The sequence below is a fragment of the Colossoma macropomum genome, unplaced genomic scaffold (genome assembly GCF_904425465.1).
Source record: "Colossoma macropomum unplaced genomic scaffold, Colossoma_macropomum, whole genome shotgun sequence".
Taxonomy (NCBI): Eukaryota; Metazoa; Chordata; class Actinopteri; order Characiformes; family Serrasalmidae; genus Colossoma; species Colossoma macropomum.
In genome coordinates, this window is record NW_023494791.1 from 2,481,726 (window position 1) to 2,509,049 (window position 27,324).

A 27,324-nucleotide genomic window follows, 5' to 3' on the forward strand; every position below is an offset into this window, starting at 1 on the left:
ATCGCAGCCTCTGAATCGTAATCGAATCGAAAAGATACCCACCCCTAATACATATATATATATATATATATAAAAAATAATATATTTCGTCACTGTTCAAAGAAGAACACGAATCTCAAAAATTCCAAAATAGTAACTTTACAGGACGGGGCAAAATGTTCTTAACTTTTAATGTAGGTCTATGGAAAGAGATTTTTTCCTAAGCAGTTTTGGAGCGTTTCTGTTGGTCCATTCATCATGAAATTTTCACAGAGTATAAAGAACAGCTGCCAGGCTCAAATGATGTAGAAAAGTAAAAATCACAAAAAATCGTGTTTTTCTTTGGACATCTAGAAACTTTGTATCTCCATTTTTGTCGTTTTTCAGTTTTTGACGTAATCTGAAAAGCCCTGTTGTTCTTTACATGGTGTGTAAATTTCATGATGAATGGACCAAAAGACACGACCCAAAATGACTTGGAAAAAAGTCTGGTTCCATTGACTTACATTAAAGGTAGAGTATGTTTTTTCCTTCTCCTGTAAAGTTACCATTTTGGAGATACGAGGTTTTGTTCCGACAGCAACAATACATATAATATGCATACGTGTGTGTACAGTATGTTTTTAGTGAATCTGTGCATAAACACTTTTTAAAAGTGAATGCATATGGGTGGGATTTTGTATGGAGTTGTACTTTGGGGGTCTTATGTATAACAGCGTGTTAAACTAACCCCACCCCCTTGTGTAGAGGCTGTACTTCAGCCTGGCTGACTCTCACCGTGAGCTGTTTATCTGCTTCTAAACGCTGCTATATTACTGCCACCAAGTCGAGATTAAAATAGTATAGGAGTGAATTCTGTGACAACTCAGTAATTAAAACATTTACAATGGAAAAATGCTTTTTTGGTACCACGGCGAGAAAAATCTGATTGCTGTGAGAAATCACAGATGACATTGCTCCGGGAAACCAAAGCATGTTGTGCTTGAACCTGTCTAACTATACAAAAAGTCCTTGCTAGATTGTGCGCTGCTGTCCCTACCATAAACAAACCAATCTGCACAGGTCAGTGAAGTCATGCTGAGCGTTTGCACGGAGAGAAGCGGAACGGCCAGTTGTTTGCATTCTGTCCCTCATTACCTGCTGTACGGAGCGCTGCGTTGTCCTGTTTAAATCCACCCCCAATTGCTGAGAAATGAAGCGGTTCTTTTTTTGAAATGCCAGGAAACAAGCGGCGGGGTCAGCCGGGCCGTGTTGCCGTCATGCTCTGCGTTTTCAGCTGGGCACCAGTAATTTGGTGAAATGGCAGGTGGCTTAAGCGCTCTTTTATTTAACAGACCTTTTTTTAAAAGGGGGAGGATAGAGTGAACGAGCAGCAGAAGAGGTGAACGAGCTCCTTCCTAGCCCCCAGCAGCCCGCGTCCCTCTCGCCTGGTGCTAATGAAGATCGTTAATGTTTATAAGTGCTGGGATTTTAGCACCTCGTCAAGCCCTCCAGCCAGATGCCTCAGACCCAGCGCCACTGCTGACACACGATAGAGATGCTCACACAGTTTGTCCAATTAACCTCTGGTGCTCTTCATTTACAAGCTCACATGACATCCAGAAACTGCTGCTGTAAGATGACGACTCATTTTGTTGGCCTGATAAAGCGTCATTATTATTCTGTGCTTTTTTGGTGCTGTTTTCAAGCTAGAACCATAGAACCAGCAGGATCGTAGAGCCTGCACCACAATAGGGGACTGATGTCATATACGGTTTTCATACAGCATAACGCTAACGTTCTTACTTAATGTTGATTTCCTGGCTGATGAGTTCAGTAGCTTCTCGTATTTCAAGTATTTATCTTATGTGAAACGCTTAAGTTGAAGGGTTACAGCTAAAGCTGTAAATTTAAATATACGTATTGTAGGTCAAACTGTATATAAGTTAAACATAATTACCATTAATTTACCATGTTTAAAAATTTCTGCTTAAACTTTCTGAAGCACAGCCCATGTTACAAAATGTTCTACCCTAAATTGCATGCAATTGCATATTTCCACCACAGAGGTCTCCAAATCCCCAGAACTAACATAGTGCAGCTTTAAAGTTGGCACTTCTAATTCAGTTTTTTCATGTTTTTTTTTCCCCCTATCAGGCTGAAATTTCTTAAGTTGAAAGTCGTTTAAGGGTTGAGTTGTCAGTTAAGATGTGACTTGAGTGCCTGTCGGTCAAATAACAAGAGCACGCTTAAATTTCACTCACGGTTTTGTTCTCCATCGGTTTCATCTTTGGCGTATCTGTATGAATCCATGTCTGGTAGAAGTGTGTAAATGTGAGAGTAATAGTTGAACAACAAAATACTTGGGGCTGAATGATTTTGGAAAATATCTGACGGTGTGTCTCAATTCAGGGGATTCATCCTCCGAAGGCTGCTTAGACCCACGAAGGCTGAACCGAAATGAGACGGTCTGCTCTATGGCAGATTTCCCTGTTTGTGTCACAGCACTGCTGTTCCCAGCCCTGACCGCTGCATCACGAAACGCCGCTCCTGTCAAGTTCTCTTAAAGTTCTTTAAAAATGGAGAAACTTTGATTTCAGTTGTTTATTGTTTCATTTATTAGAGCTGGAGATGCTCCTCTCTGTCGGCTCTTTGCTCCCTAAAACAAAACTAAATGTTAGCGTAAGTTTTGCTTCAGACCACATTGTTTTTTTTGTTTTTTAACATTTGTATCGTTCACTATTCGGCTCAGTTTAAACCCAATACTTACATTTAAAGTGTCTCCTCAGCCGCCGTTCGCTCCTCTGCTGACGCTGCCATGTTCTTGAATCCTCGCCGGCACGCAGTGAACCTCGGGATATGTTGGCTGGTGAAGGATCCATCCGAAAGACGCAGCCCCTGAATTGGCACCAAACTTAAGTATGATTTTTCTGACCAATGTTGTCATTATGATTTAAATTAAAATGTTTATAATTGGGGTATAAACTGAGGTATGGGGCGTTTGGCTAAGAAGACCAGCATATATTTTTTCTGGCTTGAGACTTGAACTGTTAACAGAGCGTGCCAGCCTGCCAATTATTTGTGGCTGTGATGTCACAGCACTTCACAAGCTCCATGTTATTAGGTAAAATTTCCCTACTTAAAACATCGTATCAGTGTTGTCGATAATAGACTGTAAGACTATAATAAAAATCGCAGCTGTTCTGTTTTGAAAATTGTACTCTTTCAAATTGCGATTTTGATATAACAGTGTTTAATCTTTCAGCCCTACGCTCGCAAATATTAATACAAATATTAAGAATGAAAAATAGAATATAATAGTAATAATAATAATTTGTCCCGCCCACAAAATCACCAATACAAAGCACAGCTAGTGCAGAAGCATCTCACACACTGCAGTAATAGTGTTTAAATATGTCATTTTAGGAGAATAATCATACCACACAAGCAGATCATTCTACCATCTTTAAAAAACTAAGATGTTTTGTTTATTTCATATTTTATTCTTTCCAGTGGTCATAATTTTAACACTGTGCGCAGTGCGCTCACCACTTCACCTCAAACTCCGCCCACGAGCACAGCCATTGGCTCACTGAATGCTGACATTTTATTGGCTCCCTATTGAAGCACCTGCCTGAATTAGGCTGTGCTTCATGTAAATGATATGTAAATGATGTGCTGGTGGGCTGGCACTTGATTTCACGCACTGAAACTGTTCCCACCCGTTTACACAGCCGACGAAAGGTTCAAGAATCAGACGTAGAGTAGTTCATACATCATTTGAAGCTGTCAACTCGGCCGCTGTGCTGCTGTAGTGCTGCACATACAGCTGAGAGTCAGATTGTGATTGCTGTAAAGCGCAAACATCTGCTGTTGGGGATTCCACCTCGTATAAGTGGATGTGATTTACTGCCACTGTTCAGCCCACTGATGAATTATAAGGGGGGATCCCAGCCCTGAGGCTCTTTTATAAAACATTTATTCGCATGGATTTGATCTTAAATCCTTGTGCAAAAGCCTGAGACCAGCCTTTGTTCATTTAATTTCCCGATAACAGTCAGTAAGTACAAGTTATTCATTTTTCAGTGTCAGGAAATAAAACAGACAACAAAGTTACACAACAACTAAATCTACTATCAGATGTTCGAGTGTGTCACTCTTTCCCTTTATTCCAGCTTCCATTCTTTTCAGGAGACTCACTTTCAGTTCCTCAACAAATCTGCAGACACACCTCCAAAGTTCAGTCTGAAAGTTGGTTGATAATTTTTTATGGTCCAAGTAATTCCAAACGTATTTCGTTGGTAATCACTTAAACAGGGCCAACACTACATGATTATAGCCTGATTTTAACACCATTTTCACGCAGTTTCTCACAATCAGTGATTTCTCAGGTTGGGAGTTATCGATGGTGTGAATTGTCTGTTGTGAGAGGAGCAACGAGTCAATCTTCAGTCCTCCATTCAAGCTCTGAAGTGATCAGAGGCCTCCAGATATTTTCACACGTTTGCTCTTTGTGACCCAAAATGTTCACAAGTCCTGTAGAGTGAAACGATTCTCTGTTCATTTTGCTCGTGTTATTGTTTTGCTATCTGGTGTCGACCAGAGAAGGATGGGTTCCACTTCTGAGTCTTGGTTCCTCTCAAGGTTTCTTCCTCTTGCTCTTAGGCTGGGCGTTCTCTACACAACTTTTAAAATCTTAACGGGTGTCTAAAACGGAGAGCGTCACAAATTTAACGTCAGTTTGTCACAGAATTTTTCTTGTCTGTCGTGAGGCGCTCAGACCAGACGACAGAGCAAAGAGAGAGTTTAACACACATAACAGGTTTGGGCTACGAACAAGAACTCAAACTCCCAGAACTCCTCAGATCACACGACACACACACAGCTGAACTCACTGGGCCTGATCTGCCTGTGTTTTACACTCAGCCTCTGTCTCCGCTCTGCTGTTCAGGCGCATCTCTTTCCCCTGATTCTGCACTCTTCCAGCTCTCTGATTGGCTGTTTGAATCAGCCGTTGAGTAAATCTCTGACCGTCTCACGCCTCAGGACTCGTGAACGTTTTGAGTCGTAAATATCAATGTTTTTTAATATCGGAGGGTCTCTGATCACTGCGGAGTTTGATTGGAGGGCTAAAGATTCACTTGTTTCTCCTCAGCAGATCAATCAGTTGCTTCAGATCGAGCTACCGACCGGAAAAATCGCTTCAGATTGTGAGCATTCGTCGCAAGGGGCCGATTGGGGTTAAAATCTGGCAAAAAATCGTGTAGTGTTGGCCCAACCTTAGGGAGTTTTTCCTTGACACTGTCGCCATCGGCGACGCTCATGGGGGCTTGGACCTGGATTTTTCTGTAAAGCTGCCTGTAGTAAAAAGCGCTATATAAATAAACTGTGACTTGAGATGATCAGCGATGAAACTGGACAATTTAGGCACCGGCCGATGAGAGCATAAGAGCCTTTATAAAGTCTACAGTGTTTGTAGTAAATGGACTCAGACGTCAAGGCCCACTCTTTACAATTTCGAGTCATTCTCCAGCTCTCCCTGTGATATCAGTGTCAGTGTGTTTACATGCATTTAATAATCTGATAACTGCAGAAAATCAGATTTCGTCAGTAATCCGATCAACACGTTTACATGCGCTTGAGTAATCAGATAATGGGGAAACTCTGGGTCCACATGAGTCAGACAGTAATCAGATTTCTGCTTTAAAACCAGCCAATAAACAAATAAACGTAACGTAAAACTCAAACTTTGTGATGTTTTTTATAAACATTGCAAAACTTTGCCCGAAAATATGAACAAACATCATCTAGAAGATGAAGAATATTTAAATCCTTCATTATTCGAGCACGTATTCGGTTTCAACGTCGCTCCAAAAGTGTTTTGCTGCCTCTCGCGGCGACGTTGCTCGCTTTTTTCCGGTACTGCCGTCTGTTTTCGCACATGCTCAGACTGAGAAATCTGAAAGAAATCAGAGTAAGAGTTCACATGCACTGAGAAATCTGATTACTGAGCTAAAATCCAGCCTCTTCATCAGATTTCTTAATCAGATTTCTAGATCGGAGTATGGTGTTTACATGACCATTTGAAAAATCGGATACCTGCAGAAATCCGATTATGATCGGATTATTGAGTGCATGTATACGCACTCAGTGATTTTAAATATGTTTTTTAAGGGTCATCATCATTTGACCTTCAGTTTTGCGTGTTTTGGTCTCTCCGTTCAAACTGAGAGACGTCTGGTCTCGTATGGCTGGAAATAACTGCCCGGTGTTGTTGGAAAGATGACCACCGGGTGAACAGATTTTCCTATAAGGACTTTGTGTCTGCCCGGTTTTAAACAGCCCGGTCTGAGCTGGATGCGGTCCATGAGTCAGGCACCAGGTGACCTCAGGTCTGTGTTTGTTTGCATGTTTACAGTGTTCATTGGAAATTACAGTAATGCGTGCTGATTTATTACGGCAATTAACATCAGATGTGGAGTCTTGACTGAATGCTGTGTGGCGAGCGCTGTGTGAGCATCTGCGGTCTGGAGCGTAAACAATGACATGGTTTGAACTTTCCGTACGAGGTCAGGAGTAAACCGGAGGGCTCGCTGGCTCACCTGGTACAGTTTACGCAGGTGTGTTTGTGTGTGTGTGTGTGTGGAGGGCGCTCTGCAGCCCCCCTGTGTTCCTGTCCCGCCCCCGCTCAGAGAGGCGTTGGGGAGCCTGTTTCTGTTTGGCTTTGTTAAACGGCGTTTTATTGGCCCGCGATGCGTCTGTCCTGAGGGGAAACGCTCGTTAACAGCGCTGTGGTGTAATTAGTCGTCGAGTTTTATGGACATCGGGTACCACTTTCACCACAGAACCTCCTTATCTCTCTCTATTTCTCTTTCTCTCTCTATTTCTCTTTCTCTGTCTGTCTCTCTCTATCTCTCTCTTTCTCTCCATGTCTCACTCTATCTCTCTCTGTCTCTATCTCTCTCTCTCCCCATTTCTGTCTGTCTGTCTGTCTGTCTAAGTATCCCTCTGTCTCCTTTCTTTCTTCATCTCCTCCTCTCTCTCTTTCTCTTTGTTTCTCCATCTGGCTCTGTTTGTCTCTCCTTCTTTTCAAGAATTTCTGTATCTCTCTCCCCATCTCTCTATATCCTTCCATCTCTGTGCATCTCTTCCTTTCTCTCATTCTCTTCATGTCTCTCTCTATTCTTTCTCCATCTCTTTATCTCACTCTCTTCCTCTCTTTGAGGAAGTGAGTATCTCTCCATCTTTTCTCTTTTTCTCTGTGTTGTTTCTCTTTGTGTTTCTTTCTTTTCCTCCCGGTCTTTGCATCTTATCCCCCACCACTCTGTCTGTCTCTCTCCCCTCTCTCCATCTCTCTATATCTTTCCATCTCTGTGCATCTCTTCCTTTCTCTCATTCTCTTCATGTCTCTCTCTACTCTTTCTCCATCTCTTTATCTCACTCTCTTCCTCTCTTTCTCTGTTTATCTGTGAGTATCTCTCCATCTTTTCTCTTTTTCTCTGTGTTCTTTCTCTTTGTATTTCTTTCATTTTCCTCCCTCTCTTTGCATCTTATCCCTCACCGCTCTGTGTATCTCTCTCACCCCCCTCTCTCTCTCCATCTCTGTCTCCTCATTTTTGTGTATTTATCTACCTTTTTTATCTTTGTCTCTTCTCTGAGTTTCTCTCTGTCTATCTCCCCTTCTCTCTTTCTCCATCTCTTCCTCTCTCTCATTCTCTCCCTGTCTCTCTCTGCACTTTCTCCATCTCTTCATATTCCTCTCCTCTCTTACTCTGTCTGTATCTCTCCATCTTTTATATCTCCCTCTCTCTCTGTATTTCTCTTTTTCTCCCGTCTCTCTGCATCTCATCCCCCACGTCTCTCTCTCTCTCTCTCTCTCTCCCTCTCTCTCGCCCCCCTCTCTCTCCCCCCCCCCTCTCTGATATCACAGCTGTTTAACTCAGCTGTGGTGAGTGCTGAGGAGTGAGCGAGTGAGCAGAGTGAGCTGAGTGAGCTGACTCGGCCGTGTGCTGTGTGATGATATTCTGCGTGATGTTATTCTGACATCATCACAGACGGACACATCGGTAATGAAATCTTAGCTTTGCGTGTCTGGCTAACCCTGAGAGAGCGGAGGTCCGCAGGACAGCGGCGGGATGCTAACGGTGCGTGGGTCAGGCTGTAAGACGGGCAGCATCTGTAATCGGATCCCGATGTTTCTACGGCAGGTTAAACGAGCCAGCACTGATTGCTCCGGTAAACGGCTGGTGTGTTTGTGTGTCCATGACCCCAACATTAAGCGACGTTTCCTCTTTTTCTGATTGACCGAGAAAGACCTTCTGACCTGAGTCATCTCATGTCTCTGCAGTTACAGTACTACGCAAAAGTCAGAGACCAGCCTTCGTTCATTCAGCTTCCAGTCAAAAAATCCATTGAGCACATTTTCTTCATTTTTCAGCAGATACTTCTGAGAGGATTAGATAGAAAACAATCCACTTGCATAGGAAAAAACAGGAAGGTGAAAAACAGGAGTCCAAAAACTGATTGAAAGCTGCACAGAAAACAGCTCCTAACAGCCACCTGGAAGACCCTGGTCGACCCCAAAACTGCCCCCATCAGATAAACAGCACTTAAAGCTTTCATCTCTGAGAGAGAGGAGAAAATCAAGCTGCTTCAGATCTGAAAACATCCACAGGTGTTTCTGTCCATCCTTCCACTGTGAGAAGACGACTCAGCGCTGTGGGTCTGAAAGGATGTGTAGCTGTCAAGAAGAACCTCACTGAGAAAAGGAGACGGACACAAAAATCTGGTTAATTGTAACAGACTGAGGAGCTCGTTGTGACAGTCGCTAGAAACTCTGGTAACTGGTAAATCAACGCAAATCACAATTTATTCAGTACAGCTTTGGTTTTTGAACCAAATAAGCTCTCCAACCTAAACACATACAGTTATAGTTCGTTCCTTAAAGTAAGATCGTCCAGAGGAGGATGGGTTCCCCTTTTGAGTCTTGGTTCCTCTCAGGGTTTCTTCGTCTTGTTTTTAGGAAGTTTTTCTTGCCACTGTCACTATTGGCAACACTCACGGGGGCTCAGACCAGGGTTTTTTTGTAAAGCTGCTTTGTGACAACACCCGTTGTAAAAAGCGCTACATAAATAAACTTTGACTTGACTTGATCAGTGAAAAGAGGTCGAATGTGTCGAATGTGGCATATTTACTTTTGAACACAAGGTAGAAGTATCAGCACATTGCAGTTGAAATATGTGTATACATAACACTGTTGTCTGAGCAAAACCTCGTATCTCCAAAATGGTAACTTTACAGGAGAAGGAAAAAACCTACTTTACTTTCAATGTAAGTCAATGGAACCAGACGTCTTCCCAAGTCGTTTGGGGTCATTTCTTTTGTCTATTCATCATGAAATTTACATTACAGTGTAAAGGACAACAGGCATTTTCAAATTATGTCAAAACCTGAAAAATTACAAAAATGGAGATACGAGATACGTTTTCTTCCGACATGTTTTTAATGAATCTGTGCATAAACCTTCTAAAAAATGAACTGTCTTGATTGCACATGGAGGAATATGAGTTTCTCACAGACCTCACTTTGGGGGTCTTAGTTGTAACAGCCTGTTAAACTAACCCCCTCATGAGGAGGCTGTACTTTAGCTTGGCTAGCTCTCACTGTGAGCTGTTCACATGTTGTAAAACGGTGCTGTATTACAGCCACCAAGAAGGAGCAATGTAGGAGAGACTTCTCTGACTTCAACACACAACTCAGTAGTTAAAAACAGCAAAAGTTTGTTTTGAGAAAAAGGAGCAGCATTTGATGAAAAGAACACCTTGCCGACTGTAAGCGTGGGAGTGGATCTGTTATGGTTTGAGGTTAATTTAATCAAATATGAAGCAACTGTGCAGCATTATATGCATAAAAATGAGTAACAATAGAATAAGACGCCCTAATAAACGACAACAACATAATGGTCTATTAGTTTGGACAATTAGAATCATTAATGATTCACATTTATTATTTTTTTTAATGGTAGAAACCTTAATAATTACAGCTCATTAATAATGATTTAGTTATCTGATACTCTTAACTTATAACATTATATATAACTTACAATTTATATAACAATAAACTCTTCACTTATAACATTAAGCATTTACTTAGTTGCATAAAAACTATGTAATTATGAATAAATTGTCCACGTCCTGTTTTGAATTATTAAGTAGTTATTTACTATATTGCTACTTTGTAATGCATAAACTTCCTTAATTCTTTAAGTGCACTCATATGAATTATGGTTCTTCAAGGGTTCTTCAGTATAGAAAATGGTTCTGTATAGAACTATGAACACTCAAAGAACCCTATGCATGATTAAAAGGTTCTTTGCATCGTGAAAGGGTTCATCAGAGTGTGCTGTATATGGTTCTATATAGGACCTTTGTGAAATGGGTTCTATGTAGCTGCAAAAAGGGTTCTTCTATTGTTACGATGTAAAGCTTGTAACAATAGCAGAACCTTTTTTGGTGCTATATAGAGCCCTTTTCACAAAAAAGTTCTATATAGAACCATCTACAGCACTTTCTCAATCAGTCTGAAGAACCGTTTCACCATGTAAAGAACCCTTTAATCTTGCAAATTCTTCTTGGAGTGTTCATGGTTCTATATAGAACCACTCTTGAAGAGCCATCTTATTACATATGTGGTATTTATATACTTCTTTAAAACGTTAATGATCATTAATTGGGCTCCTGCTATAAGGTTGTGACTAATGTATTTACAAACATGCATTGTTTTACTTATTACACTCAAATTAATATCTTTATTAATAAAAACTTGTACAGTGCTTAGTTTATTTGTATGTCATTAAGAAAGTGGATAATAACTCAAATGGTAGCACTTATTAATGCAATTAGCAGTAACAGGGTGATTCTACAGAAACGTCCACTTTTCTGTCTCTCCACAGGAGTCACTGGTGTTACTGATCCTCATTGGTGTTACACATAATAAAGGAACACCAGAGACATTTTTAATGAACAATGGATTTAACAAAACGGCTGCTACAGAGCATCAAACCACATGTTGTCAATCATGGAAAATCCACTAAAATATGGAATTTAATCCATTTGTGTTCTATTTTTTCACAGTTACCTCAGAATAAAGTGGGTCACACCAGTGACTTCAGCTAAAAGCTTCTTATGAAATCATGAGCTAAATGAGAAAATCTCTGATAACTGAAAGACTCAGTGGACTCACCATGAGCTTTTCTTCATAGATCCTCAGAAAACAGGTAAAAGGAAGTCGAGTGATGTCATCAGTGTGACTTTTATTTCAAAATAAGAGATTTTTGTTGTGCAGTAACACCAGTGACACGACTCCTGGGGACCACAACTTTCATTATATATTTTATAATATTTATTTGGCTTTTGTTTTCTTTATGTCATTTAATTTATATATTCCATAGTCATGTATAGATTATTGTAGTTAAAATGGCAGAAAAACATTTTTTATCTCAAAATATGGCCTCAGCCTTTCACACATGACTGTGAGGACGAGCTCTTCTGTGGTGCTTGGGGTTCTATGTAATCGATTTAAAAATTAAATAATGCTTAATTGACGGCTCAAGAAGGTGTAATTGTTATAATAACTTACTGTTATATTTTAAAATATAAATAAATTGTAACCCTTACATGTTTTTCAAGTGTAATATGTCTGTAAATGCTAGGGACATTTCCAAAGAATGACTCAATATCATTATTAATTATGATTATTTTGAAACTTCTGCATTAATAAGTGCTACCGTTGGAATTGTGAACCATTCAATGACATAATGACATGCAAATAAATTAAGCACTGTAGATGTTTAATAAATGTATTATGTTGCTGTTTCGGCTCTGTTAGCTGCAGAGATTGTGTTTACTTCTTTTTGCTTCAACAAAAATATGCAGTTTGGCCAAACCTTTGCACCACAGCACAACTGATCATGTGTTTGAGCTGGACAGTGCTGTTTTTTGTTTTGATATTGTGCAGCCAAAGATGGAGGAATGTTAACTACACCAGTTTTCGGTCAGTCTAACAGCGTCCTGCTCTGTGAATGAGTAACAAAGACACACATAGAGAGCCAGGCTGCCATATGTTAGTGATTTGGGCCCCATTTAGTGCCCTGGTGTTTTCATCCCCCCACCTTGTCTTCTTATGTATGTTTTTCTGGTCGTCACAGTGGCAGAAGTGTGGCCATTAGGCCGTCCAGCGAGGTGACACATGGGTCAAAGTGCTGAGATTTCTCCCTCTGAGGTCACGGCTATGCAAACACAGGCACAGAGATAGTGCTTAGTTTGAAACCGGTGTGAACTGAAAATGGTTAATATTTGAATTACACATACTGAACAGTTCATACTGGACAGAAATGACTGTCTGTGACTCGAGATCAAAAGCGTTCGATAATATTTTGTAATCGCTCTGGACGAAAAGTGAGACGGTGGAGCCTTAAAATCTCTCAGCAGCTCTTTGCCTGCCCGGTTGGCTTTGCGCTAATAGCCGTTTCCGTCGGTGCTGACCTGGTCCTGACAGAAATAAGGGGCACCTTGTCATGAACAGAGGAAATACCAGTGCTTTGTGACTTCGCTACCACAAGCCAGCCTCGTCTCGGTTCTCTCGCTAAAAACGCGTCTCCCAGAAAGCACTAATCACGCCTGATGGCCAGTCTGAGGCTGCCCGCTTCATCTCAGATGTCCTTTAATGCGCGCTCGTGTGTTTGAACAGCCACTTCAATAGCTTTACCAGTGAGCCTGTTTGACAAGCGGACTGTATGAAAATAATTAGCGCACACATGTGGAATGCACTTTCGTTCCTGGTAGGAAATGTGGGGGGGATATATGTGGTGACCGCTTTCCAGGAGGTCGGGCAGCGCTAGTGCCGTGCCAACTTCAAGAATTGTCCAGTGTGTTTTGGAGTTTTGGACGGGGCCTCAGTGATTTGTGGGGTTTTATATTGTCAAAAAACCAAATAATGTTTAGAGTCGTGCACTTAAGGTAGGACCACGTGTATCGGCTTGATTTGGTCCATGGAGAATACCAGTAAATGCTTCTCTGAGGACCTCCAAACTTCAGAAGAACAGCAAAGACTCATTTTTAGCAGAATGTGATAGCATTTTACACACGAGATTAATTTAACCTGGGTTTATTACTATGGCTCATTTCATAACGCTGGATTAACATAACCTGGGATTATTTTTACTGTTTGATTTCACAGGATTAGTATAACATGGGGTTATTTCTACAGTTCATTTAATAGCACAGGATTAATGTAACCTGGGACTATTACTGCAGTTTGTTTTATACTATGGGATTAATATAACCTGGGAGTATTTCTACAGTTCAGTTTATAGTATGGGATTAATATAGCCTATGTTTATTTCTGCTTTGCATTTTATAGTATGGGATTTATATAATCTGGGATTATTACTACAGTTTTGTATAGTATGGGATTAGTACAGCCTATGGTTATTTCTACTGTGTGTTTTATAGTATGGGATTAATATGACCTGGGAGTATTTCTACAGTTCGTTTTATATTATGGGATTAATATAATCTTGTGTTATATATATAGGGTTCATTTTATAGCACCAGATTAACATAATCTACGGTTATTTCTGTGGATTGTTTTATAGCACAGGATTAATATAGCCTGGAGTTATTTCTATGATTTGTTTTATGGTGAGAGATTTGTCTAATATGTGGTTATTTCTGTGGCTCTTCTATATCACAGGGTGAATATGAAGTTATCGTTTTTATAAATCATAAAAATTAATATATAATAATAATGAATATTATAATAATAGAAGTATTATTATAATTTTTCTGTGGTTTGTTTCATAGCACAGGATTAATATAACCCAGGATTATTTCTGTTTTGATTTTGTAGCACGACATTAATATAACTTTATTATTTCTGCAGTTTTATTTTTCGATCCTACCTGCCTGTTTAAAACGAACCTTGTCCAAATTGTACTTGGATTTTTTTTTGCTGAGCTCTTCCTGTAAGTGCGTGTTGTTTTTAATTTGGCTGGCGGTGATTGGTGGTGGTGGTATGGTCAGACGGGCTCTCAGGGCGCAGGATTAGCCGCCCGGCTCCCCGGTGGCGTGATAACGAGCTGCGTTCCAGCAGGGCTAACCGGGCCCAGATGGGCCGAGGGGCCGCGGAGGAGATCCCGTTACCACAGCGGGCCGACCCGCCCCCACCCGCTGGGCTGTTTGAAGTCACAGGGGTAAAACCAGAGCGAGAAGTCCAGCCCACCCCCACCAATAAGCCAGTTGATTAAAAAAGCCCGGAGTGAAGGCTTGAGCTGGTAATGAGCTTTTACGCTGGTGGGATTCTGAAAACATCGCACACATGGTGAGCGTTCATGTCAAACAGCGTCACCGCAAAAGAGGAAAACTGTTTGTGTCTGATAGAAATACAGTGTCACCCCCCCAACCCCCCCCACCCCCCACCTCTGTCTCGATTGCTCTCGCTTTCTCTCTCTCTATTTGAGTACACGTAAGCCAGAAAGCTGGGTCCTATTACACCCCCTGCCTGTCGCTTTTCAGTTTGGAGATTGATTTTGTTCATGCAGGGACTTTTATTAAAACGCCTCTCCCCCACATCTGTGTGGCTCGAGTAGACGCCCAGTACGCACAAGCAGAAGGTCTGAGCCCACATTTGGGAGCTATTAGCAAGGGCTACTGTACAGTCCGTGTTCGTGCTGCACATATGCAGCTTCTAAACTTATCTGGACATTCATTCTTTCCTGCGCTCTACAAACACACAGGGCATGTTTCACATCTGCATCTCACATACAAGTCTGGAAGCCTCATATTGGCTGAACTGTGTTCCTGGTATATTGAAGAACATCAATAACAAAGTTTTATCACCACTGACTGTAACGCCACTGATAAAATCACTAAAATCTGTACATAAAAATGTAAAAAATGAAATATAGTTCAATGCAACTTTAGGTTTAAAGGTTTTTTTACGAGTTAACTTATGTTCCAGATGTAAATTTAAGTAATGTTTTACGAGTAAAACTGCTGAGACAATCCTTTTTTGACAGAATTCAACCAAATGTATCAAATTTCCTTGGAGTTTTCTCCATCTTGTCCATCTTGTCTTTTTCCACATTGTTTTCTTTGTATTTCTGTAACACTGCTGACGAAAAAATGAATTATCATTAAAGTAGCTTTTGTTTTAGTTATTTTAAATAATTGTAACAGAGAACAGATAATTTAATAATAATTTTATATGTTCTTAAAATGTTTTAATTTAATGATTTAGTTCCAACCGGAAGCCCATTGATTGTATGTTGTATGCTTTTATTTTTATTTTGTTCGGTTTATTTTGTTTTGTTTTGTTTTGCTGACCTGACTACGGTGACTGTAGCCCTCTTGTGGGCTGAGACAGTCTTTCTGTGACAGAACGTAACCTAATTTATATGAAGTATAAAGAGATTTTACTGATCATGGAGTTAGTTTTCCTTCCTTTGAGATTCCATTTGAAAAGACCATCTTGTCTTTTTCTACATTTGTTTTCTTACTAATTTTTATAACACGATAATTTTTGTATGTTTTTACAGTTTAATTTACTTTAATAATGTAGTTCCAGCCTGAAGCTTGTTTTGGTTTTGGTTTGTTTTTGTTTTTGTTTTGGTTTGTTTTTGTTTTGGTTTTGGTTTGGTTTTGGTTTTGGTTTGGTTTTGGTTTTGGTTTGGTTTTGGTTTGGTTCGTTTTGTGTTTTGCTGACTGACTATGGTGTCTGTTGCCCTCTTGTTCAAATACAGCTTTTCTATGGCTCGTTCTGTTGATGGCTTTTTCGATAAAAACTAAGTAAATTGTGTCTGAAGTTTAATTTACAAGCAAAACACAGCACTAATGTGACCATTCCAGTAATATCAGTAATTGATCAGACTGTGCTGGACAGTACTTGAGGGAGAACTATTGATAGTTCAACAAGCAGCAAACTAACAAAAGCAGCAGCTCGGTGGAGCTCCAGTTCCCCTTGAGAGCCTCCACTGTAACAAGAATCCATGAGCTGTAGAACCAGAATGAGAGGCTACAATCACAGAGGAGTTGAACCACTACTTAGACTTTGCTTCTGCTGCCTCACAGTGCACTGAGTTTTCCTCATATTCATACCAACAGATCATCATTACAGGCTCTAACAGTCACAGACGTTCATGGTTCTCTGTGAGTCGCTTCTAACAGTAATTACTGGTTTTTACTGGTAACAGTGATTTTCATAGACCTGTTTCTCAGTGTTACTCTGATCAGCCTCTAACGGTCATCATTGCTTAATCTGCACACTTCTGTCCAATGACAGGCTGGTTTCTTTTTTTTATCTATATTCAATATTATGTATTATTGTGAAAGCTTATCTTCCGTTCATATCTCTCTTCTTGTGTTATTGTTTGCTATCTAGGGTTGTCCAGAGGAGGATGAGATCCTCTTTCTTTTCAGTCCTGGTTCCTCTCATTGGTTCTTCCTCTTGCTTATAGGGAGTTTTTCTTACCACCCTTGGCGACGCTCATTGGGATCCAGATTTTCTGTAAAGCTGCTTTGTAACGATGCTTGTTGTAAAATATGCTATATAAATAAACTCAGGCCCAGTCCTATTTCTTATTTTTACTCCTACCACTTGTTTTTGAGGGTAGTGGTTGAAATCTTCCCTCTGAAATGGGACCCTCAAATAAAAAGAGCATCACTTCATTAACAGCTACCAGCGCTGCTCTGTAGGCGACCCTGCCAGTCTGCAGTGACAGCAGAGGAGGGTAAAGTTCAGCTCCTCACTGCTGGGCTTTACTTACATTTAGGGCATCATATGCCTTCAAAGAGGGGGGAATTTATTTATTATCACCCATCACTAATTCTTCATTGATATCTGACTGAAGTCAGATATTCACCAGCTTCTTCTGACGTCTGAGGCACCAGAATGCAACTGCTGCCCCATTTGAAGTGGAACAGGAAATTTAGCCAGCTACCGAGACATCAGCACTACTAATGATTTTTATGCTTGTTTTGAAGAGAAGGACCAAAATACACTGAAACAGCGTTAAACTAAGATACTACAGTGGTTATAGTAATTATTTAAAGGAGAAAATTCTCACATCTGTGGGTTTCTTTGGTCTCTTGTTCTCCATCTTCCCGGCTTTTCTTTTTTTCTCATAACTCTCTGTTTCTGAGTCTCTGAAAAACCTCCGTTTGGAGGGTCATGTAGCCCCAACACTTCGCCTCACCCCTCTATCTTAACAAGATTCGGGACACCCTACCCCCAGACGTGAACACGCAGTATGGAGGAGTAGGGCTAAGTGGTAGGAGTGAGGGGTGAACTGGGATTGGGCCTTAGACTGATCATCCATTGTGTATATGATTATATGTGATATGCACACATCATACAACACACAGCCAAAATCTGCTGGTCTTCAGGATGAAACCATGGATGGTTACATTTCAGTGTTTATTCGTCATGAATGTTTGTATATGTGTAGAAATTCTAATCTCTCTCTCTCTCTCTCTCTCTCTCTCTCTCTCTCTCTCTCTCTCTCTCTCCAGGCAGAGACGTCACCTGATGGCCCTGATGTAGGATACGGCTCCTTCCACCAGCAGTACTGGCTGGACGGCCGCATAGTTGCTGTGGGGGTCATCGACATCCTGCCCAGCTGCGTCTCCTCAGTCTACCTCTACTACCACCCGGACTTCGCCTCGCTCTCACTGGGCTCCTACTCTGCTCTCAGGTGGGCTGATAATCCCTGCCTATGAACGTCTCACTCATCTGTAGGCCTGATTGCTGCGGTAACAGCCTCTACTCTTCCGGGAAGGCTTTACACTAGATGCTGAACATTGCTGTGAGGATTTGATTGAGCGTTAGTGAGGTCAGGCACTGATGTTGGATGGTCAGTTATGGATCACAAACTCATCCCAAAGGTACTGGATGGAGCACCATTTCTCCAAAGAATACAATTCCGCTGCTCCACAGCCCAATGCTGGGGGGCTTTAGACCCTTCTAGCCCACACTTGGCATTGGGCCTGGTGACCTTAAGCTCCTGCAACCTCAGGCTGCAACAGAGTGTCCCATTCCAACCAGTGCGGAGTTTTAGATCGCTGACGATGCCCTGATGTTTTGTGTCGAATTTTTGTAATATAAGGAAGAATTCATTGGTTCTTTGGTGACTGAAAAGTGATTGCATTGAGGAAAGCATCATTATACACCCTCCACCATGCTTTGTGGTTGTAGTATGGGTTTGGTGTTGTTATATGAAAAAAAGATGTAAAACATTTTAAATAATTGAACTTATCACGTTTAATATCGGCTAACTAACTCTTTACAAACCTGTTTTCCAGCTAGAAAGTAGTAGATGACCTATGTTAGTAGTAGATGAAACACTTTGAGGCCAGTTGTAGCGTCAGCTGAGCACATTAGCATTCAGCTGATTGTCTTAAAGACTTCAGATATGAAATATTTGTCCCAACCTGACGAGACCAGACTACTCATGTTGGTTTCTGGCAGGTTCAGATGTCATTTCTCGAATATCTGTCTGGTTAAAGTTTCATGTTTGAGTTCTCACAGCCCGCCTCCCACTTCTAACAGGATTTATCTGCATTTCCTCCTGATTTAGTTTAACTCTTTACTTTATTCTTCACTACTTTCACCACCTTAAATCGTTTCTAATCTGGCATGCTGGAGCGACCCACTCAACACAGAGTCTGCAAGTCCCAGTCGCTTCAGAGAAAACGGGTAAACAGTGAATTGATTCAGGAAAGAACAATTTAGTGCAGACAAAAGAACCTTTGATTCTTTTGGCCAAAAATATTTTGACGTTATGTGTTTATTATGTTGTATAGCCTGTTCTATGTGCAGAAATAGAGGTTTATGATTAAACAGGTGAAGCTTCCTCAGCCGGCATGAGAACAGCACAGAATGGACAGTTTATCCAGACTAAAAAACATTTGAGATGCTGTTCAAAAGCATTTTTTCACAAATGAATTGTTTAAACTTAATTTTGGACGACTATTTTTACAGCGTATAGCTCATACAGCTTTTATAGCTGATATTGATATTGTTTTATATTGTATTTATCCCTGTCATCACACAGCAACCGGTGCGTTCTTGTCATGTTCTATTCAGCACATGATAGACCTGTTTGGGTCGGGTTTGGACAGAATTTTATTGGGCTTGGATCAGGTTCGGACAGAAAATTCTCTGACTGTATTCGGATTCAGACCAAAACATCAGGCCTGATTAAAGCTCTCCTGCCTTTCTCGGTGTAAGTTTCAGGCCACAATTGATCTACTGTGGATCTGAAACCTGGATCTGGGTTTAATTTAGTACAGCAGCAGTAAGACACTGAATGCTGTGTCTGGTGACCTGACACATCTGTGTCCTTAAGAATCCTGGTTTTATTGAAATGGGGGATCAGATATCAGGTTTGACTGAGCCGCTCATCCCTGTTTTTGATTTTTTGAGGAATGAAAACACTTTGAGATGAAACTGAGCTGCTGTAGATGGTGATTCCAAAGATACAAGCAGTATTTTATCTTGTCTCTTTAAGTGAGAAGTTGTTTAGAAAAACTCATTTTTAGTGTGTTTTTGTTTTCTTGCTGCGAAGCTTTTAACAGAGTTCTTGCACAATAATATTTTTTAATCATGCTCTTGTTGTTCTGCCATAAAGCAGGCAGTTTATTTATGTATTTATGTATTGATTGGTTGGGATAAAGTGGTGGTTTTAGCATCAGAATGTTTCGAACCATGTTCTACCCAGGGTTGGAATGAAAATAGCTCTGATCTGGAGGAGGAATTTCAGGTAACTGAAGCCTCCACAAGCTGTGTGTCCTATATGTCAACGGAGAGAGAGCTGCGTCTCCCGGCCGTGCACATCTGGGCTCAAATGAATCTTATATGTTAGCTTATACTTCACTATAGATGGCAGATGTGTGTGTTTGTGCAGGGAGGCCTCAGTTGCTCCAGCGAGAGACATAAAGGCAGAGAGAGAGAGAGAGAGAGAGAGAGGGAGGGAGGATGAGGAGGCCTTCTAAGAGGGAGAACTGGATTCTGGGCCCGAAGCTCTGTTGTGCCCAGCGCAGCTGGTGTCGGCCACATGGGTCAGCTGCTTTGTGCGAGTGTGTAGTTGGGAGACAGAGATTGATCGAGTGTGTAAATGAGTCTGCGGAGAGGATGTGATGCTATTTAACCTCTTCCTGCTGACCACCTTGTGGCCGTTTCTCCGGCGGATCGGAAATAGAGTTCGTTTACATGCACCCAATAATCTGATCATAATCGGATTTCTGCAGTTTTCTTATTATTTAAATGGTCATGTAAGCAGCACACTCTGATTTCTTAGATCAGATTAAGGTCTGGAAATCCAGTAAAGAGGCTGGATTTTAGCTCAGTAATCAGATTTCTCAGTGCTGTAAACTCTTACTCTGATTTCTTTCGGATTTCTCAGTCTGAGCATGTGTGAAAACAGACGGCGGTACCGGAAATAAGCGAGCAGCGTCACCGCGAGACGCAGCAAAATGCTTTTGGAGCGACGTTGAAACCAAATACATGCTTGACGAAATTAAGGATTTAAATATTCTTCATCTTCTAGATGTATCTTCATATTTTCAGATAAAATGGCAGCATGAAGTTCGAGTTGTATGTTACGTTTATGTCACGTCTTCTGTGAGTTTATTGGCTGCTTATAAAACAGAAATCCAATAACTGTCTGACTCATGCAGACCCGGAGTTTCCCCATTATCTGATTACTCAAGTGCATGTAAACGTGTTGATCAGATTACTGACAAAATCAGATTTTCAGAGTTATCGGATTAGTAAGTGCATGCAATAATTGTGTGCACTTAGAAACTCTGATGTTTTTAAGCAACATAATGAAATTATTAATGAAGTTATCAGATGAACTCGGACTCTCTGTGTGTGAATGGTGTGACTCAGTGTTGAGCTGCTAGTGAGCAATAAGGGGTGAAAGCAGAGGGGTGAGAACCCCCTGCTGTGAAAAACAGTTCACACCTCTCCACAAAGACGGCTGTGCAGAGAGAAAACAGGCAACTTGCAGCTTTCTTCATATCAAACTGTCCTGCACAGCTGACACAATAAACACACAGCATTCAAACACACTTTTATAAGTTGAGCTGCTCACTTATGAAGACGAAAATCTAGTTTGTTTCACATTTACATGAAAACATATCGAAGAACCAGCAAGTATCAGAAGGAGTGTCATTCAATAACAAAGTAAAAAAGTAGTGACTCATACTTTTCCCATTATTAGATTCATTTTAAGTGTTGGATGAATTACTGCCAAAATATGATTTTCTGCAGGCGCCACATTATTTTATTCATGTAAACATGATCAGTATTTGAAATTTAGATGGAACAGGTTATTAAACATTTTATTATTATTATTTTTAGTAGTTCTTTCAAGTTATCTGCCTCAAGATTTGATCACCGCTTTTTAAATATGAAGCTTTCTGGATGTTAATTCTGTTATAACTATAAATATCATTATTGATGTTATTTGGCTTTCTAAGTTATTATCTGTTTATTGTCAGTTATTCATCGTTTTTCTAAGCTTTTCTACCCATTAAGGCGATTTGCCTGCCAAACGTGATGTGAATAAAAGACATGATTGTGTTTTTCTTGGAAATTCACGAACAGATGGGCTGAATGCACAAAAATACATCCTTTGCTCCTCACAAATTGGGAAACGATGACATTATGTGGGCTATTTTCCATTTAGGCAAAGCGAAATGAGCACAGAGGGCTTCACTGCTTCATTCAGGAGCCAAACTTTCAGAGTTTTCATGTATAACTCAGATCTCCACAACTCGGTTGGAGCTGATTTTGGAGATGTGGATGTGATCCGTGACGAAGCAGACGACAAACTCATCCTTTTGTCGTTTGCGTTAGTTGTTGGGACGCAGCCGATCCGTCATCTTGGTTGTCTCCATGCCAACGCCACAGATGAAAGTGATTGATTAGTGAGTTTGTGTTGCAGGTAAAAGCTTGCAGATTTCAAAGGGTGGATTTAAAGGTGAAACTTGTAAAGTTGTAAAGTACTACAGTTCATATTAGAATCATTTCACACATGTATCTGCAACAAAATAGGTTTTTATTAATGAAAACATCGATTCCAAACCTTTGAGACTTCAGTCCAGTTTGAGCACTGATTTTCTGAGTGAAAAGAAGTGTTTCTACAGGAGACAAACTCAAATATAGTATTTTTCTGGGAATTTTGGTGCACAGTATTAATTTAAAAATAATTTAAAAAATGATAAAATATTACATGTGCCTTAATTTTTTTTTTGCTACTTTTTGTGATTTTTTCCCAAAATGTTAAATGCAGTAAATAAACAGTAATAACAACAACAACATGTACATTTGACCAGGGGCGCCTAAACTTCTACATACAACTGCCTATCGTCATCTTTGTAATGTGTGTGAGAGTCTGAGAGAGAGAGATAGAGAGAGCAAGGAGTGAGAGAGAGAGAGAGAGAGAGAGAGAGAGAGAGAGAGAGAGACTGTGATGGAGTGAGAGCAAACAAGAGAAAAGAGTGAGTGAGTGAAAGAGAAAAGGAGCGAGAGGAAAAAGGAGAGATAGAGAGCAAAAGAGTTAGAGCGAGCGAGAGAGAGAGAGAAGAAAGAGAGAGAATGGCAGAGAGAGGTAGCGAGAATGAAGAATCTGAGAGCAAGAGAAAGAGAGAGTGAGCTAGAGAGAGAATTAAGGATTGAGCAAGTAAGAGAAAGAAAAGGAGTGAGAAAAAGGACAGAAAAAAGGAGAGAGAGCATGAGTTAGAGCGAGAGAGAGAGAAAAGAAAGGGAGAGAGCTAGACAGAAAGTGAGAGTCAGAGAAAGAGAGAGAGAGGGTGTGCTTGAGAGAGAATTAAGGGTTGAGCAAGCAAGAGAAAGAGAGAGAATTAAGGATTGAGGAAGCGACCAAAAAGGAGCACGAGAGATAGAGCTAGAGAAAGAAAAGGAGCGAGAAAAAAGAGAGAGAGAGAAGAAAAGAGCAAAAGAATTAGAGGGAGAAAAAGAGGGAAAGAGAGAGAATTAAGGATTGAGGAAGCAAACAGAGAGAAAATGAGAGAGAGAGCAACCGTTAGAGCAAGTGAGAGAGAGAGCGAGAGAGTCAAAGAGAAAAAAGATTAAGAGAAAAAAGAGATAGGGAGAGAGAGTTAGAGCGAGTGAGATACAGAGAAAAGAGAGATATATAGAGAAAAAATAGAGAGGGAGAGAGTTAGAGAGTAAAAGAGTGAGAGAGAGAAAAGAGGGTTAGAGTGAGTGAGATAGAGAGAAAAAAGAGAGAGTTAGAGTGAGTGAGATAGAGAGAGTGAGATAGAGAGAAAAGAGAGAGAGAGAGTGAGTGACAGAGAAAAAAAGAGAGAGAGAGAGTTAGAGCGAGTGAGAGAGAGAGAAAAAAGAGAGCGAGTGAGAGAGAGAGAAAAAAGTTAGAGCGAGTGAGATAGAGAGAAAAAAGAGAGAGAGTTAGAGTGAGTGAGATAGAGAGAAAAAAGAGTTAGAGTGAGTGAGATAGAGAGAAAAAAGAGAGAGAGTTAGAGCGAGCGAGCGTGCCCGTGTGCATTAGTATGAAGCTGCTCCCTCGCCCGCAGTGAGGCGCTGGGACATAATTGGCTTGTGTTGGAGTGTCAGCTCGCTGAAGAGGAGATAATGGGGGGCTTCAAGCTGCTGCCAGAACGGAGCGAGGGGGGCCGGGGGGGTCTGAGAGGGGGGACCCCGCAGTTTCTTTCTCTCTCTCTCGCTCTGTTTTTGTGAATGGGTCTCCGAGCCTCTCCTGATCGGCGGCCCTCATTCATGGCTCTGCAGGCTTTGTCAGGAGAGGCTGGGAACGCAGGAACCTGGCAGCCAGCGCCTGACCTTCCAGCACCTCTCTGTTTGCCCTTCCTCTTTTCCTCGCCCCGCTCTCTCTTTCTTTTCTCACTCCCCCCCCTCCCCTCCATTCCCCCCCTCCCCTCCCTTCACTCCGGCATAGTTTATTTCCCATATCTGTTTTATTTTTGCCTCGCTCTCTCGCTCTCTCGCTCTCTCGCTCTCTCTATCTCTCTTTCTAGCTAGTTTGTGTTTAATGTGAGGCCAAATATTCACTGTAGGGTTATATATATACCCATATATATAATATATATTATATATATATATACTTTAATAAAGTCTTAGACATCTAAGCACATTGTTAAAAGCCCTTTGTTTGGACCGTAACTGTGCATTTATTTGTAAAATCCTAGTATTTCATTAAAGTACATGCAAATAAACATAAATACCGTTAAAAAGTAACTTAAAAAGGTCATTGATGTCTTGTGGACTAGTTTTAAGAACACAGTTTGGTTCCAGATTTCTCCTCCAGACATCACATAGGTTTAGTAAATTCCATCAGCAGCAGCTGATTTAACATAATGAAGTATTGATTAGATAAAGCAGGCGTTTGATGAAAACTATAAATAAATAATACCAGGTTTCCTCGAAGGAACAAACACACTGACACACATAAAATCACCACCTATTGTATTAATGTTATTTGTATGTATTCTGATGTTAATGAAGGTCACATGATGTGCTGATTTTCTAAATGAAAGGAAGTTAAAACTTCCTCTGCAGAAACAGTACAAACAGAATAAACATACAGTATAAAATGTGCCGTAACTTTAGGCCACGTTTCTGTTTTAATTTTGTAATATTTTTATATGTTTTTATATGTATATATATACACACACACACACACACACACACACACATATAAGAACACCTCGTATGTCCAAAATGGTAACTTTACAGGAGAAGGAAAAAACCTACTTTACTTTTAATGTAAGTCAATGGAACCAGACTTTTTTCCGAGTCATTTTGGGCCGTTTCTTAAAGTCCATTCATCATGAAATTTACACACAATGTAAAGGGTAACAGGTATTTTCAGAATATGTCAAAAACTGAAAAGGATTAAAAATGGATTATATATATATATATATATATATTATATATATATATATATATATATATCGTGGTATTTTTATTTTGTTTTCTCCTTTTCATCTCGGCTCCTGTTCTCCCTCACTCTCTCACACTCCCTCTTTCCTTTCTCGCTGGGGAAATAAAGCAGCGCTCCCCTAATTTTGGGCAGGGCTGAAAGAGTGTTTTAGTGAGAATAAGAAATGCAGCACAAAAGAGAGGAGAGGCTGAAAGGAGAGAATTTATTTATGGAAAAGTGAAGCACGTTGAGGAGAATGCGTGATGAAGGGGGTGGGCCGGGGGGGCTGCAATTGAGGAGAAGGGACAGGAGAGAGAGGGTGAGAGCTCGTTGAGTGCAGTCTGGGATGATGTTTAAATTTCCCTCTGCCTTTTCCTCTCTGCCTTTTCCTCTCTGCCTTTTTCCTCTCTGCCTTTTCCTCTCTGCTCTTTCCTCTCTGCCTTTTCCTCTCTGCCTTTTCCTCTCTGCCTTTTTCCTCTCTGCCTTTTCCTCTCTGCCTTTTTCCTCTCTGCCTTTTCCTCTCTGCCTTTTCCTCTCTGCCTTTTTCCTCTCTGCCTCTCTGCCTTTTCCTCTCTGCCTTTTTCCTCTCTGCCTTTTCCTCTCTGCCTTTTTCCTCTCTGCCTTTTTCCTCTCTGCCTTTTCCTCTCTGCCTTTTTCCTCTCTGCTCTTTCCTCTCTGCCTTTTTCCTCTCTGCCTTTTTCCTCTCTGCCTTTTTCCTCTCTGCTCTTTCCTCTCTGCCTTTTCCTCTCTGCCTTTTTCCTCTCTGCCTTTTTCCTCTCTGCTCTTTCCTCTCTGCCTTTTTCCTCTCTGCCTTTTTCCTCTCTGCCTTTTTCCTCTCTGCTCTTTCCTCTCTGCCTTTTTCCTCTCTGCACTTTCCTCTCTGCCTTTTTCCTCTCTGCCTTTTTCCTCTCTGCCTTTTCCTCTCTGCTCTTTCCTCTCTGCCTTTTTCCTCTCTGCCTTTTTCCTCTCTGCCTTTTCCTCTCTGCCTTTTTCCTCTCTGCCTTTTCCTCTCTGCCTTTTCCTCTCTGCCTTTTCCTCTCCTCTTGCCTGAGCTGCGCGGCTGAGCGGGGAGCACGGTGGTTCTCCAGTCTGTACTCGTGGTCTGGCATAATGCATGTAATAAAGGACGTCCAGAAACCCGTAACTCTTCTAGATGTCACTCTGTTTGTGAGACTGGACAGTACAGCACAGAGAACGGTCGTGTTTATCAGTGCTGTTCTACTCAGAGGTGCAGGACTCTAGTTAATTGGTTAAATAAACCGGTCTAACTCAGTTTTACTCATACAGCGTTTTCCTGAATGTTTTTCCAGGCCGGTTTGTAGACCCTTCAAAGCTGTAGTGTAGATGAAGTGTCCTCAAGTGTGTGCGAGGCCGGAGTATCATAGCGCAGAATTGGTTTTAAATGATTTGTATTTATTTATGTTTATTTAGGAAACAAACTTATAGGGAATAAACTTAAATATGGCTTCTTTCTGCTAATTTTAGTGCACAGTTTCTGTTTATTTGCTAAATGTAACATATTGTAAAAAAATGAATCTAAATATAAAACGTGCTGTAACTTTAATACAGGCCAAAGACTTCATTTGGCTTTGAAATGTCATTTTGGTTCAAAATATACTTTTTTTTAGTTTTGGTGTTTCTGTAACATCCTCTGATTCCCTACCTACTGGTTTCAGTACTCACTTACAGTGTAGCCAAGCAAATTACACAGAGATTGAAAAAGTTCAAAGAAAATTTACCAACTAAAACAAATGAAAATCATCAAAAAAAGATTTATATAAAAAAAAATTAAAAATGTAAAAAATAACAGCTCAAATAGAAACTAAGCATACAATATCAATAAAATATAAGTAAAAGAACCAAATTAGAAAGTAAGCAACAAGAAAACTACAATTTTGGAAAAATCTAATTATTTCGCTGCTGTCAGAACAAAACCTCTCATCTCCATTTTTGTCGTTTTTCAGTTTCTGACATAATTTGAAAATACTTGTTACCCTTTACATTATATGCAGATTTCATAATGAACAGACCAAAAAAACGGCCCAAAATTACTTGGGAAAAAAAGTCTGGTTCCATTGACTTACATTAAAAGTAGAGTAGGTTTTTTCCTTCTCCTGTAAAGTTACCATTGTGGAGATATGAGGTTTCATTCAGCGATTTACTAAAATAGAAGAGTAAAAGAATTAACATCAAATACACCAACAGTTGAAATAAAATATTAAAGTAAAATATAAATATATAAATAAATAAGAGAAAGAAAAGTTTAAACTCAACTAAAACAGTTCCAGGCTGTCTGAAGGTGGTTAGAAACTAAAAGTTTGATTGACTGAGTGACACCAGTGAGCGAGTTTTAGGGACTCCTTTAGTGAATTCCAGCTCACTGG

General features: G+C 40.5%; 1 protein-coding gene across 6 annotated transcripts in view; it reads left to right on the top strand.

Moving 5' to 3' along the window:
* LOC118810103 (arginyl-tRNA--protein transferase 1) overlaps positions 1–27,324 on the top strand; it is a 188,267-nt gene that overhangs the window by 86,122 nt on the left and 74,821 nt on the right. For all 6 annotated transcript variants that reach the window (XM_036573645.1, XM_036573641.1, XM_036573642.1 and 3 more), the window contains one exon: positions 17,526–17,707. In XM_036573645.1, coding sequence (XP_036429538.1) covers positions 17,526–17,707 — 182 coding nt within the window. The remainder of the gene's footprint in view (positions 1–17,525; positions 17,708–27,324) is intronic.